The 14924-nt window shown below is 44.7% G+C and overlaps 1 protein-coding gene across 1 annotated transcript in view; it reads right to left on the bottom strand.

The window, feature by feature from the left end:
- ITGAE (integrin subunit alpha E) overlaps nt 1-14924 on the bottom strand; it is a 207118-nt gene that overhangs the window by 61375 nt on the left and 130819 nt on the right. The window contains exons 11-18 of the mRNA XM_075333152.1: nt 14775-14919; nt 14467-14534; nt 12236-12377; nt 7999-8138; nt 3723-3863; nt 3398-3613; nt 355-485; nt 26-144 (exon numbers count right to left, since the gene is read on the bottom strand). Coding sequence (XP_075189267.1) covers nt 26-144; nt 355-485; nt 3398-3613; nt 3723-3863; nt 7999-8138; nt 12236-12377; nt 14467-14534; nt 14775-14919 — 1102 coding nt within the window. The remainder of the gene's footprint in view (nt 1-25; nt 145-354; nt 486-3397; nt 3614-3722; nt 3864-7998; nt 8139-12235; nt 12378-14466; nt 14535-14774; nt 14920-14924) is intronic.

Consider the following 14924-nt stretch of genomic DNA (forward strand, 5'->3'; position numbering starts at 1 on the left):
AATGTGACTTTTCGTGGTTGCATACCTGCCCAGTTGAAAGGTGTTACGGTAAAGCACAGATTAGCTTTTACAGTTTTATGAACCATAGAGATTTTATTAGGCTCAAATTTTAGAGTGGCCCTTATTTTAACCACCGGGCAAGACCTGCAAAGAAATTAAAGGAATATTTTAGTGACAGAGAGACGACTTGGCAGATAACTGTAGAATGTTGCCTTCATTTACACTTTTTGTATTATTTATTTGTTACTCTGAAACTCTATTTAAAATACAATGTTGTCAAAATGTCAATGGTAACATTGGTCCTGTAAGCAGAGCATAAGGTGCAACACGATACCTGCTATGTCAATAACTTACTGAAGAACCACTACACTTCTCAATGCTCCGACTGTAATGTCAGGATATCCGTCCTCAGTAATATCCAGGCCCCCGTCTACAGACTGACCAAAGAACTGCAGCTTCTGTTTCAAATCCATTGCTCTAATTCTCTGTAATAATATAATAACATATTTAACATGCACATAACATAAAAGTGTTACACAGGATTAGATTAAAGGGCTGATTTCCATACTACAATAACACAGTAATTAGTGATACCCAGGATCGGCAGGTTCAACCAGGTATGAAAAAAAAATGGTTTGGGCCAAGAACTAATCCCAGATATCTGGCCCAACACCAGTCCCCATATAAGTCTGTGGGGATTTGAATCAGGCACTTAAAAATGTCGGTAGACGGGATAGGGCGATTGTAGGTGTGCTATACTTACAGAGTCTCCTGCGCGGTTCTAACTCCACTTCCGGGGCCACTCATTAACCTCATACATATGCACTGCTTCCCCCACCCACCAACAGTCCCCGTGTCTCTGATTGGTTGCATTCAGACAGCGCCCCAACCGTGTGTGACAGCATGTCTGACTCCATTCAGTCAAGCTACAAAACATATACAGCTGCACACTGAAATACTAGCAATGAATAAGGGAACTCTGGTGTTGCATTACTGCTATAGGAATATTTAAAAAAAAGAAAGATATTTAGCATAATAATTGGCCAACGCATGTGAGCCCCGTACCAATGGCAAGGTAATCTCTGTATACTGGGAAGCTAAACTGTAAGGCCACTATCTGGGTTGAAAACCTCTATGTATGGGCAGCTAGACTAAAATCCTAACTTGAAATGCCACTATCTGGGTTAAAACCTCCATGTCTGGGCAGCTAGATTCCAGCTATAAAGGGGAGTGAACACAGGCTGGTCATAGGGCGGAGTGCTCAATCAGAAAAAGATGCACTATAAATGACTCACATATCCAACAGGTGTGAACAGGTGATAGGTGCTAGCTGAAAACACATTATAACTGCAAAACATATACAGCGGCACACTAAAATGCTATCAGCGAATAAGGTTAGGATATTAGTCTAGCTGCCCAGACATGGCAGTTTTCAACCCAGATAGTGGCATACAGATTAGGTTCCCGGTATACAGAGATTACCTTGCCATTGGTTACCAGGCTCACATGCATTGGCAAATACATATGCTAAATAATCTCTCTTTTTTCAAATATTCTTATAGCAGTAATGCAGTACCAGAGTTCCCTTATTTATTGTTAGCATTTCAGTGTGCAGCTGTATATGTTTTGTAGTTATAATGTGTTTTCAGCTAGAACCTGTTCACACCTGTTGGATGTGCGGGTCAGTCTTTTTGTACATTTATAGTGCATTCAGTCAAAGACGCTTTATGTGCATCTCTATCGCTGTAAAAATAAAATAAATTAAAAAATTGGCGTAGGGTCCCCCATATTATGATACCCAGCTATCATAAACCATATGGCTACAGGCTGTAGGCCTCACCCATGCGCTTATTTTGTCTGTGTATCAAAAAAAGGAACAGCTGTGGGCTCGTATTCTCAGACTGGGGAGATTATATATTTCTTTATTTAAATTAAGAAAAAAAAAAAATAGCTATATGCAGTTTCTCTTATTTTGATGCACAGCCAAGATAAGAGCGTGGCTGGAGGTTGCAGCCTGTAGCCATATGCTTCATCTGTGCTGAGTATCATATGGGGGACCCACACCAGTTTTTGTATATATTTATTATTTTTTATACCAATATAGACACAGACAGTGTCCCTGATTAAAAGTAGTCAGACACGTTGTTACACAGGGAGAGGGCGTGTCTGACTGCAACCAATCGGTGACACCGGGACTGCCGGTGGGTGGGGGAAGCAGTGCATACGTATGAGGTTAATGCCTGACCCCAGAAGTAGTATGAGCGGCCTCAGAAGCAGTGTTACAGCCATGGGAGTATAACATGCCTGCTTTTTTTTTTTTTTTTTCAATTACCTGGACCCAGATCATTACTCAGAGTTCCCTGAGAACTCCGGGCCTGGGCCCGAGGGCCGATGCTTGGGTACTTTTAAACCCGTACGGCACTGGACTTTTATAGCCAGGTCCGCCCATCACTAACAGTAATATATAGTGAAAATTATGGCTTCCTATGAAGGCCAGCCACAAACTAGTCTTCACATGAATATCATGATGGCAGGCACAGCAACCTAATTGCATTTTGTGATTGCATTGTGACGAGAACGGGAGTGGGGATGGAAGGATGGGACAGCATGACACTTGGACCTCACACTTTAAATGCCGCTAACAGAGATTGATAGTGGCATTTAGGGGCCCTTTGCACAGTACGACATCGCAGCTGCGATGTCGGTGGGGTCAAATCGAAAGTGACGCACATCCGGCGTCGCAGTCGATATCGTAGTGTGTAAGTCATTTTTGATACGATTAACGAGCGCTAAAGCGTGGTAATCGTATCATCGGTGTAGTGTCGGTCATTTCCATTAATTGGGAAGGACCGATGTTACGATGTTGTTCCTCGTTCCTGCGGTAGCACACATCGCTGTGTGTGAAGCCGCAGGAGCGAGGAACATCTCCTACCTGCGTCCTGCGGCTCACGCCGGCTATGCAGAAGGACGGAGGTGGGCGGGATGTTTACGTCCCGCTCATCTCCGCCCCTACGCTTCTATTGGCCGCCTGCCGTGTGACATCGCTGTGATGCCGCACGACCCGCCCCCTTAATAAGGAGGCGGAGCGCCGGCCAGAACGACGTCGCAGTGCAGGTGAGTGCATGTGAAGCTGCCGTAGCGATAATGTTCGCTACGGCAGCTATCACCATGATATCGCAGCTGCGACGGGGGCGGGGACTATCGCACTCGGCATCGCAACATCGGCTTGCGATGTCGTAGTGTGCAAAGGGCCCCTTAAGCTCAACTTGCAGTGGTGGACAAGTCAATTTCTTACTTACTATAAATGTGTGTAATTGGAGCTTAAAATCTTTTTCTTTTCTGCAGCAAATCCTGAACGTGTGCACATCCCCATATATAGCGTAGTAATTGTCCATACCTGAGAGGGTGTACTGCGGAAGCCATCTTTCATACTGTTGTAAATGTAAACACTTCCAAAGGCATCTGGATCCTCAAAATGTCCCTCAAGAGGTGCCCCTATGGCAATATCTTGAAATCCATCATGATTTATGTCCCCAATCTGAGCTATGGAGTAACCAAACCTTGCAAATGAATAGTATGGCTGCTCTAGTATTGAATAAAGTGTGAATGTCCCCTATAAAGACAAAGAAACAGATACTGAACAAACATAAAGTAAAATTCATTAGTAAACCATCATATTTTCACTTACTATTTACATATAACTAGCAGGACTGAAGTATCACCTTATTGTTGATCTTATAAAGATAAACTCGTCCTTCTTCTCCCTTGATGTGGTAAAATGGCGCCCCAACCAGAAGAAAATCTGTATTTCCATCTTTATTGATGTCAATGGTGCAAAGCTGATGACCAAAGTAGGATCCAAGCTGTGTATGCAGAAGGAAAAGGAAAACTTTAAATCCTTTAACAGACCTTACGATTCAGATGTTATGTCAGAGACAGGGTAATACTAGGAAACAAAAAAATGTTTCATTTTTAGGCCTCTTTTACACGTCCATGAAAAACCACACACGTTTTGCACGGACGTGTAAAAGGTGCTTATGGCCCTCCGTGTGCTGTGATCATGGCACATGAGTGTTCTCCGTGTGCAATCCGTGATAAGGGCTCCGCCACACATCTGTGAAAACCACGTCCGTGTAAAACGGGCCATTTTTCGGGTCCGTTTTCCGTTTTTTAGGTCCGTTTTTATGGTATGTGTGGCCTGCGTGTGTATCCCGTATGCTAGCCGTATGTGCGTGTGGAATGTCCGTGTGTGCGTGAGTGAAATAACTGACATGTGTATGTGTTGTCCGTGTGAAATGTACGTGTGTGATGCAAAATGTCGTTACTACATGTCGGAAGACAGAGTAGCGGGATGAGAATGAACTCGGGTGAACTTCACCCGACTTCATAGTCATGCTGCGGCTCTGTCTGTGTGCCGTGTACTGATTAGCGGTCACCTGTGAAGGATTCACCGGTGACCGCTAATCCCCCGAGTGACTGAAGTGTCCCCCCCTCTCTCATACTCACCGTTCCCCGATCACCGGCGCTGCACGGCGTTCACACTGCTTCGGCGGCTTTTTCTAATTTGAAAAAGCCGGCCGCTCATTAATCAATCTCGTATTCCCTGCTTTACCCGCCCACCGGCGGCTGTGATTGGTTGCAGTGAGACACGCCCACCACGCTGAGTGACAGCTGTCTCACTGCACCCAATCACAGCAGCCGGTGGGCGTGTCTATACTGTGCATTGAAAAAAATAAATAAATAATTAAAAAAAACGGCGTGCGGTCCCCCCCCATTTTAATACCAGCCAGATAAAGCCATACGGCTGAAGGCTGGTATTCTCAGGATGGGGAGCTCCACGTTATGGGGAGCCCCCCACCCTAACAATATCAGTCAGCAGCCGCCCAGAATTGCCGCATACATTATATGCGACAGTTCTGGGGCTGTACCCGGCTCTTCCCGATTTACCCTGGTGCGTTGGCAAATCGGGGTAATAAGGAGTTATTGGCAGCCCATAGCTGCCAATAAGTCCTAGATTAATCATGTCAGGCGTCTATGAGACACCCTCCATGATTAATCTGTAAATTACAGTAAAGAAACACACACACCCGAAAAAATCCTTTATTAGAAATAAAAAACACAAACAAATTCCCTCATTACCAATTTATTAACCCCGACAAACCCTCCATGTCTGGCGTACTCCACGGACCTCCAGCGTCGCGTCCAGCTCTGCTGCATGGAGGTGACAGGAGCAGCAGAAGACACCGCCGCTCCGGTCACCTCCACGCAGCTAATGAGATGAGTAGCGCGATCAGCTGCTGTCACTGAGGTTACCCGCGGCCACCGCTGGATCCAGCGGTGGCCGCGAGTTACCTGACTGACAGCAGCTGATCGCGCTACTCATCTCATTAGCTGCGTGGAGGTGACCGGAGCGGCGGTGTCTTCTGCTGCTCCTGTCACCTCCATGCAGCAGAGCTGGACGCGACGCTGGAGGTCCGTGGAGTACGCCAGACATGGAGGGTTTGTCGGGGTTAATAAATTGGTAATGAGGGAATTTGTTTGTGTTTTTTATTTCTAATAAAGGATTTTTTCGGGTGTGTGTGTTTCTTTACTGTAATTTACAGATTAATCATGGAGGGTGTCTCATAGACGCCTGACATGATTAATCTAGGACTTATTGGCAGCTATGGGCTGCCAATAACTCCTTATTACCCCGATTTGCCAACGCACCAGGGTAAATCGGGAAGAGCCGGGTACAGCCCCAGAACTGTCGCATATAATGTATGCGGCAATTCTGGGCGGCTGCTGACTGATATTGTTAGGGTGGGGGCTCCCCATAACGTGGAGCTCCCCATCCTGAGAATACCAGCCTTCAGCCGTATGGCTTTATCTGGCTGGTATTAAAATGGGGGGGACCGCACGCCGTTTTTTTTAATTATTTATTTATTTTTTTCAATGCACAGTATAGACACGCCCACCGGCTGCTGTGATTGGGTGCAGTGTGACAGCTGTCACTCAGCGTGGTGGGCGTGTCTCACTGCAACCAATCACAGCTGCCGGTGGGCGGGTAAAGCAGGGAATACGAGATTGATTAATGGGCGGCCGGCTTTTTCAAAAGAGGAAAAGCCGCCAGAGTTTTTAAAACAGCCGTGCAGCGCCGCGCCGGAGATCGGGGAATGGTAAGTATGAGAGAGGGGGGGAACTGACCGCCAGACAGCTAGAGGGACAGACAGACATAGAGAGAGACCGACGGACTGAGGGAGAGAACGAAACATAAAAAGAAAAAAGACTGACATGACATGAAAAAAGCACAAAACATACAGGGAACAAACAGAGATGCGTCCGTGTCACTCGGAGGTGCGCACAGACCCATTGACTTTCATTGGGTCCGTGCTGCGTGTTGCGTGAATAAAACGGACATGCTGGCGTGAGACACGGCCCACAAAACGCATCACGGAGACGGACTAACGGACATAACCAAAAACGCAAGTGTAACCGCTGAGATATAGTAACATTGCTGCACGTTTGGCCGTGTCTCCAGTATACACGGAAATGGACCAAACACGCACGTGTTTCACGGATGTGTGTTTCAAGCCTAATACACAGAGAACAGGAAATTTCTGCTCACCTGTCCCTAGCACTGCTGTCCGTGGTGCTGATGTCTTCTGCTCTGCAGTCTATGGCCCCTCTGACTCCCCGTTGCTACTGCTGCTGCTTCTGGTCCTCGGTGCAGGTGCAATGAATATGCGATGAGCATAATGAGTCGGGTCGGAAGCAAGCGGCAGCAGCAACAGAGACAGCAGCGCTGGAGAAGGTGAGCGCAGAAATTAATTTTATTTCAGAGAAAAGTGGTTTTCTCCAGTACGTGTCACACTGATGTCACACGGATCACATCCTTGTGGTCTGTGTGACACCCGTGTTGCCTGAGAAAAATGGACATGTCTACATGTGGAGCACACGGACACAGGTATGCTCCCCAAGGACACTCGGTCCATATGAAAACATGCACGTCTACGCAGACCTATTGATTTCAATGGGTCTACATGTGTCAGTGTCTCCGGTACATGTGAAAACGGATGTCACACGTACCGGAGACACATGTGTGAAGGGGGCCTTAATTATAGAAATGTTTGAAAACATGTGATTATAAGCATACCTCCGAACTCCAAAGGAAAAAGGGACACCTGCAAAATATATTTAAAGGTAAACCACACTCCCTAACACCACCTAATCCTTGTTGTGTGGCCCAAATGAAGCCCCTAGGTGTTCCGATACAGTTTAATATCCCTTTTATAACCTCCATGCAGTATGATTCCCGAAAGATGCCCCCTCAGACGTTGATGTCCCCACATCGCCAACTTTCACATATACAAAATGATATCCCTATTGTGCCCCTCACAAAGTATTTTGGTCCCCATACACATAATGATACCAGACATTGTCCTCCACACAATGCCTATGGCCCAGCGTCATCGGCGGTGACATGCGTACCTGTGTCCATTGCACCGCCTCAGACGCCGCGCTTAGGGTCAGTGCCCATGGGTCAGAATTCCCCACACTTCTGGTGATGCACACTATGAAGCCGGGTGTATGCGTCCCGGCTTCAGAGAGGTCTAGTGCGTCTGAGGCGGTGCAACAGACACAGATACGCGGATCACTGCTGATGCTCCTGGGCCATGGGTGTTGAATAGGATGTTAGCACGCCCCTGTGGGCAAGCTAACATGCTAAGAGGGCGGAATGACCGCAGGAAATAACGTCCTTGTTACTAGTCCCTGCACTTATTAGCATATCATAGAGGATCTTTAGAAATACTATTATTAAGAACTGCTCATGGTTCTGGGTGCATTTTTGTTAAATAAATAATGACAAAGTATGATTAGTAATGTTGTTTGTCATCTGAAAAAGAAAAAATATACATGGGAATGCTAGCTTATGAATTGGCACATTAGAAATACCCAGTGCAGATGCCTATAATCTATCTTTTACCTAAAAAAAAAAAAGCTAAAAATCAAGTTTACCTGCTCCCCTGTCAGGGTCTGCCAGAGATGATAACTTTTATAATCTTCTTCAAAGACAAGGACTTTCCCAACATTGGAATGTCTTGGTGCTCCAGCTATATACAGGGAGAATTTCCCACTTGCCGTGCTCACACTGTATCCTGTTTTCGGTAACATGCAATGCAAATTAAAATCCTGTCCAATTCTTCACATTTCATGAAGAAATTTGTAGGGAATCTGTCAACCTTGACCATGTCCAATCCCCTAATAATTTATAAGACTGTGTAGATCTTTAGAAGATAAACCAAAGAGTCGCAAAGTGCTGCACTAGCACTTTATTTTTTAAAATTTTTTGTCTGGAAGTACGTTGGGACATAATGATGCACATACAGCTCCTCAGCCTCTGCTGTATTCTTGAACTAGTAGCAAGCTCCTGCGGTTGATTGATAGATAATTTGTTCTTTTATATGGCAACTGTCCTGTCAATAAGCCAGGGGAAGGTGCTGTTAGTTTGGCTGAGGAGCTGTAAGTGCATCGTCACATCCCAGTGCATTTCCAGATTGATTTTCAAAATATGATTTCTCACTCCTGAAGAAGGGCTTTGGGGTCATAAGGGGGTCGGCTAGCTTATCTTTTAAAGGGGTTACACTCATATAAATGCTTTGGGTGGGTAAAAGATGTTGACAGATTCTGTTTAAAGTTATGTTGTCAATTAAGATCTTTCAGTGACTGTTCATGAATTAGGCTCTCGTTGCCTTTGATTATATCATAATAGGATAATAAACAGAACGTATCTCTAAAAAATGAAAACCTGATAGGACAGTGATATGCAGATGGTGACAAAATCAATCATACCAAAATTGATCATAATGCATCTACTATAAGCTGACATGCTAATATGTCCCATCAGGCTTCTACTTGTCTCTGACCGGAAAAGAAGCAGAAATCCCACAGATCCATTATAAGTCAGTTGGATCTGTTAAGATCTATTACACCAATGGATTAATTTTAGCTCACTCTATAGCAACAGATATCCTAAGAGATAAAAAATATAACCACTCACAAGAGGTAATGGGGTTCTCCATAAGATATAAACAATATATAAATTCTCTATCAGATATGTATAATATATTAAAAGACAGATATAACAGCACCATCTTTAAAATCTATGCCTAACAAGAGAAGTTATTATCACCTAGTAAGGCTGGGTTCAGATATGTCAGTTGCATCAGCCTCAATTTTTTGACAACACAATTTCAATAGTTAAATATGGTGAAAGGCTAAGGATAGATATCTAAACAATAAAAATTACAAGAAATACTAATAATACATTTCTTTATTAATAAATACAATAAAATATTTAGTTCCATGTAACAGAAAATATGGAATGTAGTGAGCTATACATGATAGAGTAAACAAAACATATCTGCTATAAGGGGACTATAGAATAAATAATTATGTAAATCTTAACATGTACAGCTAATCATGTGGTAAAGAAAAAAAATATTTATAATGTCTACATTATGAAATATAAACGTATAGGTCAACAAAATGTATATGCATGTAAGATATTTCAAAGAAAAGAACAGCACAAATCAGTAAGGGACAGACCATAGAGTAAATACAACAGAAGGATACTGTACCCCAGATGTCTGATGTACGTTTTGCTTGATAGCTTTCTCAAGAAAACCGGGGTTGGGACAAGCTTTATTCTATGCCGGGGTGGTACATGCTCTGTTCTATGCCAGGGTGGGACAAGCTCTATTCTATTTTGGGGTGGGACAAGCTCTATTCTTTGTTGGGGTGGGACAAGCTATTTTATGCCAGGGAGGAACAAGTTATGATCTATGCCGGGGTGGAAAAAGTTCTATTCTATGCCAGGGTAGTACAAGTTTTGCTCTAAGCCGGAGTGGGACAAGCTCTGATCTATGCCAGTATGGGACAAGCTCTGTTCTATGCTAGGGTGGGACAAGCTCTGTTGTGTACTGGGGTAGGACAAGCTCTATTCTATGCCTGGGTGGGACACATTCTGCTCTATGTAAGAGTGGTATAAGCTCTCTTCTATTCTAGGGTGGGACAAGCTCTATTCTATGCCTGGGTGGGATAAACTCTGTTCTATGCTAGGGTGGGACAAGCTCTGTTCTGTGCCGTGGTGGGACAAGTTCTGAGCTATGTCGGGGTGGGACAAGCTCTATTGTATGCTGGGGTGGGACATGTTCTGCCCTATGCTGGGGTGGTACAAGCTCTCTTTTGTTCTGGGGTAGGACAAGCTTTGTTCTATGACAGGGTGGTACATGCTCTGTTCTATGTCGGGGTGGGACAAGCTCTGATCTATGCCAGGGTGGGACAAGCTCTATTCTATGCCAGGGTGGGACAACTTCTACTCTATGTCGGGGTTGTACAAGCTCTGTTTTATGCTTGGGTGGGGCAAATTCTGTTCTATGCCAGGGTGGGACAAGCTGTGTTCTATGCCAGGGTAATACAAGTTTTGATCTATGCCGGGGTTGGACAAGCTCTGTTCTATGCTGGGTTGGGACAAGCTCTGATCTATGCCAGGGTTGGTCAAGTTCTGTTCTATGCTGAGTTGAGACAAGCTCTATTCTATGCCTGCGTGGGACAAGCTCTGTTATATGCCTGGGTGGGACAATCTCTGTTTTATACTAGGGTGGGACAACCTCTGTTCTGTGGCGGGGTTGGACAAGCTCTATTCTATGCCGAAGTAAGACACGTTCTGCTCTATGTAAGGGTGGTACAAGCTCTCTTCTATTCTGGGGTGGACAAGCTCTGTTCTATGCCAGGGTGGTACATGCTCTGTTCTATGTAGGGGTGAGACAAGCTCTGATCTATGCCAGGGTGGGACAAGCTTTATTCTATGCCAGGGTGGGACAACGTCTACTCTATGCCGAGGTGGGACAAGCTCTGATCTATGCTGGCAAGGGACAAGTTCTGTTCTCTAACAGGGTGGGACAAGCTCTGTTCTATGCTGGGGTGGAACAAGCTCTGTTCTAGGCCAGGGTAGTACAAGTTTTGATCTATGCCAGGGTTGGACAAGCTCTGTTCTATGCTGGGGTAGGACAAGCTCTGTTCTATATCTGGGTGGGACAAGCTCTGTTCTATGCCTGGGTGGGACAAGCTCTGTTTTATACTAGGGTGGGACAAGCTCTGTTCTATGTCGGGGTGGGACAAGCTCTATTCTATGCCAAGGTGGGACATGTTCTGCTCTATGTAAGGGTGGTAAAATCGCTCTTCTATTCTGGGGTGGGACAAGCTCTGTTCTATGCCTGGGTGGGATAAACTCTGTTCTACGCTAGGGTGGGATAAGCTCTGTTCTGTGCCGGGGTGGGACAAGCTCTGATCTATGCTGGGGTGGGACAAGCTCTGATCTATGCTGGGGTGCGACAAACTCTATTCTATGATGGAGTGGGACACATTCTGCTCTATGCTGGGGTGGTTCAAGCTCTCTTCTATTCTATGGTGGACAAGCTCTGTTCTCTGCCAGGGTGGTACATGCTCTGTTCTATGTCAGGGTGGGACAAGCTCTGATCTATGCCAAGGTGGGACAAGCTTCATTCTATGCCAGGGTGGGACAACGTCTACTCTATATCGGGGTTGTACAAGCTCTGTTTTATGCTTGGGTGGGACAAGCTATGTTCTATGCCGGGGTGGGACAAGCTCTGATCTATACTGGGGTAGTACAAGTTTTGATGTACGCCAGGGTAGGAGAAGCTCTGTTCTATGCTGGGTTGAGACAAGCTCTGATCTATGCCTGGGTGGGACAAGCTATCTTCTATTCTGGGGTGGGACAAGCTCTGTTCTATGCCAGGGTGGTACAAGCTCTGTTCTATGCCGGGGTGGGACAAGCTCTGATCTATGCCAGGGTGGGACAAGTTCTACTCTATGCCGAGGTGGCACAAGCTATGTTTTATGTTTGGGCGGGACAAATTTTGTTTTATGCCGGGGTGGAACAAGTTCTGATCTATGCTGGGGTGGGACAGGTTCTGTTCTATGCCGGGGTGGGACAAGCTCTGATCTATCCTGGGGTGAGACAGGTTCTGTTTTATGCCGGGGTGGGACAAGCCATATACATATACAGTATGTCACCTTTGTGAAGTGGCAAAAAAAAAATCACTTCATAGCATGCAAATTTAGTGCAAGAGAAATATCGTAACTAGATTAAATACAATTTAACTCCTCAAAACAAGCTGTCCTCGTGATTTAATCTAAACTAATATAAACCATAGTAAACGTTAGCACTTACCCAAGTAGCTGTAGTCCACTTTTTTGTGCAAATCAGAGGACTCATTGAGAAATCTCACTTTGTGTGGCTTTGAGTCTGTGAAATACACCATCAAACCCCCCGACCAGTCAAAGGCACCTACTGCTCCAAGCACCAACGTAGTCTGCACAGATAATATGTGGTAGTTATATCAGATTAAAAATATTAAATTTTGATCAATCAAGTTGTTTGATTAATTGAGCAATTTTGCAACCTTCTCTAATTAAAAATCCTCTGCATTGTCTAGAATAGATAGGGGTTTTTTTTAGCTTATATATCTTTTCCTAGGTTACTGACCAACCTGCAGTCTCAGAGTGGTCGATTACCTACAGCATGAGAGCTGACTTACTTTGGACAAGCGGTGTGACCATGTAGCTTGTGTGAACTATCAATATTCAAGAGCGCACAGCCACATGTAATCAGTAAGCCAGGAGGCAGAGGAGCGGTATGCTCATTGCTCACGAAGAAAGAACATAGACAAATCTTCTAAAGATTAAAGGGAACCAACCAGCAGGATTTTCATATATACAGTAAAGCCAGTGCTATACTGGTGCTAAGATGCTGACTGTAAGCACAGCTTTTATTCAGAGATGGATGTTTTATTTCAGAAATATGTGCAAGTAAAGTTCCAGCAATGCACTACTATTTGATTGACAGGTGCAACAGGAAGGGAATATGTGGGTTGGGTCTTGTTATCTATTCTCGCCCCTGTCTGTCTGCCAGCACTGGAATTAACGTCTTTGATAGCGACAGGGGGAGGAAGGCCAGGCAGGCAGAGAGGGGCGGGAATAGATAGCAAGACCTGATCCACATAGTACCTTCCTGTTGCACCTGTCAATCAAATAGCAGTGCATTGCTGGAACTTTCCTTGCACATATTTCTGAAATAAAACATCCAATCTCTGAATAAAATGTATGCCTAGATTCAGTATCCTAGTGCCAGTATAGCACTGACTTTACTTTATATATGAACATCCTGCTGTTGGTTCCCTTTAATGGACTTATCTGCCATATTTAACACAAAAAACTCAAAATCAGTATGTAAGTCTCCTGTCTGAGACTCATTTTGCAAAATGATTCCATGTGATTCATGTGATTAATAGCAAAAGTGATCAATAGTGATGAGCGAGTACCAAAAAGCTCGGGTGCTCGAGGCTCAGGCCGAGCATCCCAAGATACCCGTGTACTCGGCCCGAGCACCGAGCCCAATGTTATCCTATGGGAGACCCGAGTATTTTTATGAAATGACCCCCGGCAGCATGTAGAAACCCTAAAAATGTCACAAAAGTCTTAGAAGAGTGCTCAAATGACATGGCAACAGCATGGGGAAGACCCCTTGAAGCATTTATCACTCAAAAGTCACAGCTGTGAACAATTTTGTCCGAGTTTTACGCCATTTTTACGGACTCACCAGAAAACCTTCCAAAATGACACCAAAATTAATTTTCATGGCCGAAATGTTAAGGGCACATACCCAATAGTGAGGTAGAGCTGGTCTATGTTACTTTTTGAGATTACATGAAAGATTTTACGTGAAAACATTGTGTGGCACTCCGATGTCCAAAACGCACGTTTTGTGCTTTTTACTAGCGATGTCGGTCATTTTTTTTTTCATTCTATCTCCCTCAGCCCGTCGGTCGGTCTCTCTGTCTGTCTGTCGGTCCCTCTCTGTCTTGTCTGTCCCCCTCTCACAGTCTGTCGGTCAGTCTCCCCCCTCTCTCATACTTACCGTTCCCCGATCACTGCCGCGGCGCTGCACAGCTGTTCACTAAACTCCGGCGGCTTTTCCTCTTTTGAAAAAGCCGGCCGCTCATTAAACAATCTTGTATTCCCTGCTTTCCTGCTTTTCGGCGCCTATGATTGGTTGCAGTGAGACACGCCCCCACGCTGAGTGACAGGTGTCTCACTGCAACCAATCACAGCAGCCATGAGGGCTGGCTCTCAAAAGAGCGCCAACATGCAGGGATGAAGACCACGAGTACAGCACGAGTATCGCGAAATTACTCGGTACCCGCCGAGTAGCCCGAGTACAGTGATACTCGTGCGAGTACCGAGTAGTGACAAGCATGCTCGCTCATCACTAGTGATCAACTAATTTTGTTGTAAATGCTGGTGAATTGGAAAATCTATGCTAAATGACTGGATTAAAGAAAGTGGCTTATATTTCTTTTCTGTGTAAAAACAGACCTCACTTAAGTGGCTTTAATCACATACCTTATCCTTTAAATGTGCCGAAAATCCAACTTCAGCCAAGTCAAGTTCCAATGAATCGCCTTTAGTACCTGCAGAAAAGCAATGTTTTACCCTACTATTAAAATACAGATGGAGCATATAAGTGGACAAAAAGAAAATTTTGAACCAAGCTGAAATAGTCACATTCAATGCAAAGTATGGCTTAAAGGTTCATTATTGTCGTCCCGTTTTAAAAGCTGTCCACAGAACCACAGATGCATCCAGGACGGTTCTCTTCTCCAGAGAAGACTATTCTTTAACTAAGGTACATTTTAGATTTCCAACTTTACCTTCAATTCTAGCCATCTTCTGCTGCAAGGAGGAAATTAGCCCATCGAGTTTGGAGTAGTCTTCTACTCTTATGACATGGTCTTCATCATTAGCAATAAGTTTAAGCTCATTATAGGCTTTAGTTTTGTTAAATGCATTTCCAACCTGAA

This window comes from Anomaloglossus baeobatrachus, chromosome 2, assembly GCF_048569485.1.
Source record: "Anomaloglossus baeobatrachus isolate aAnoBae1 chromosome 2, aAnoBae1.hap1, whole genome shotgun sequence".
NCBI classification, from domain to species: domain Eukaryota; kingdom Metazoa; phylum Chordata; class Amphibia; order Anura; family Aromobatidae; genus Anomaloglossus; species Anomaloglossus baeobatrachus.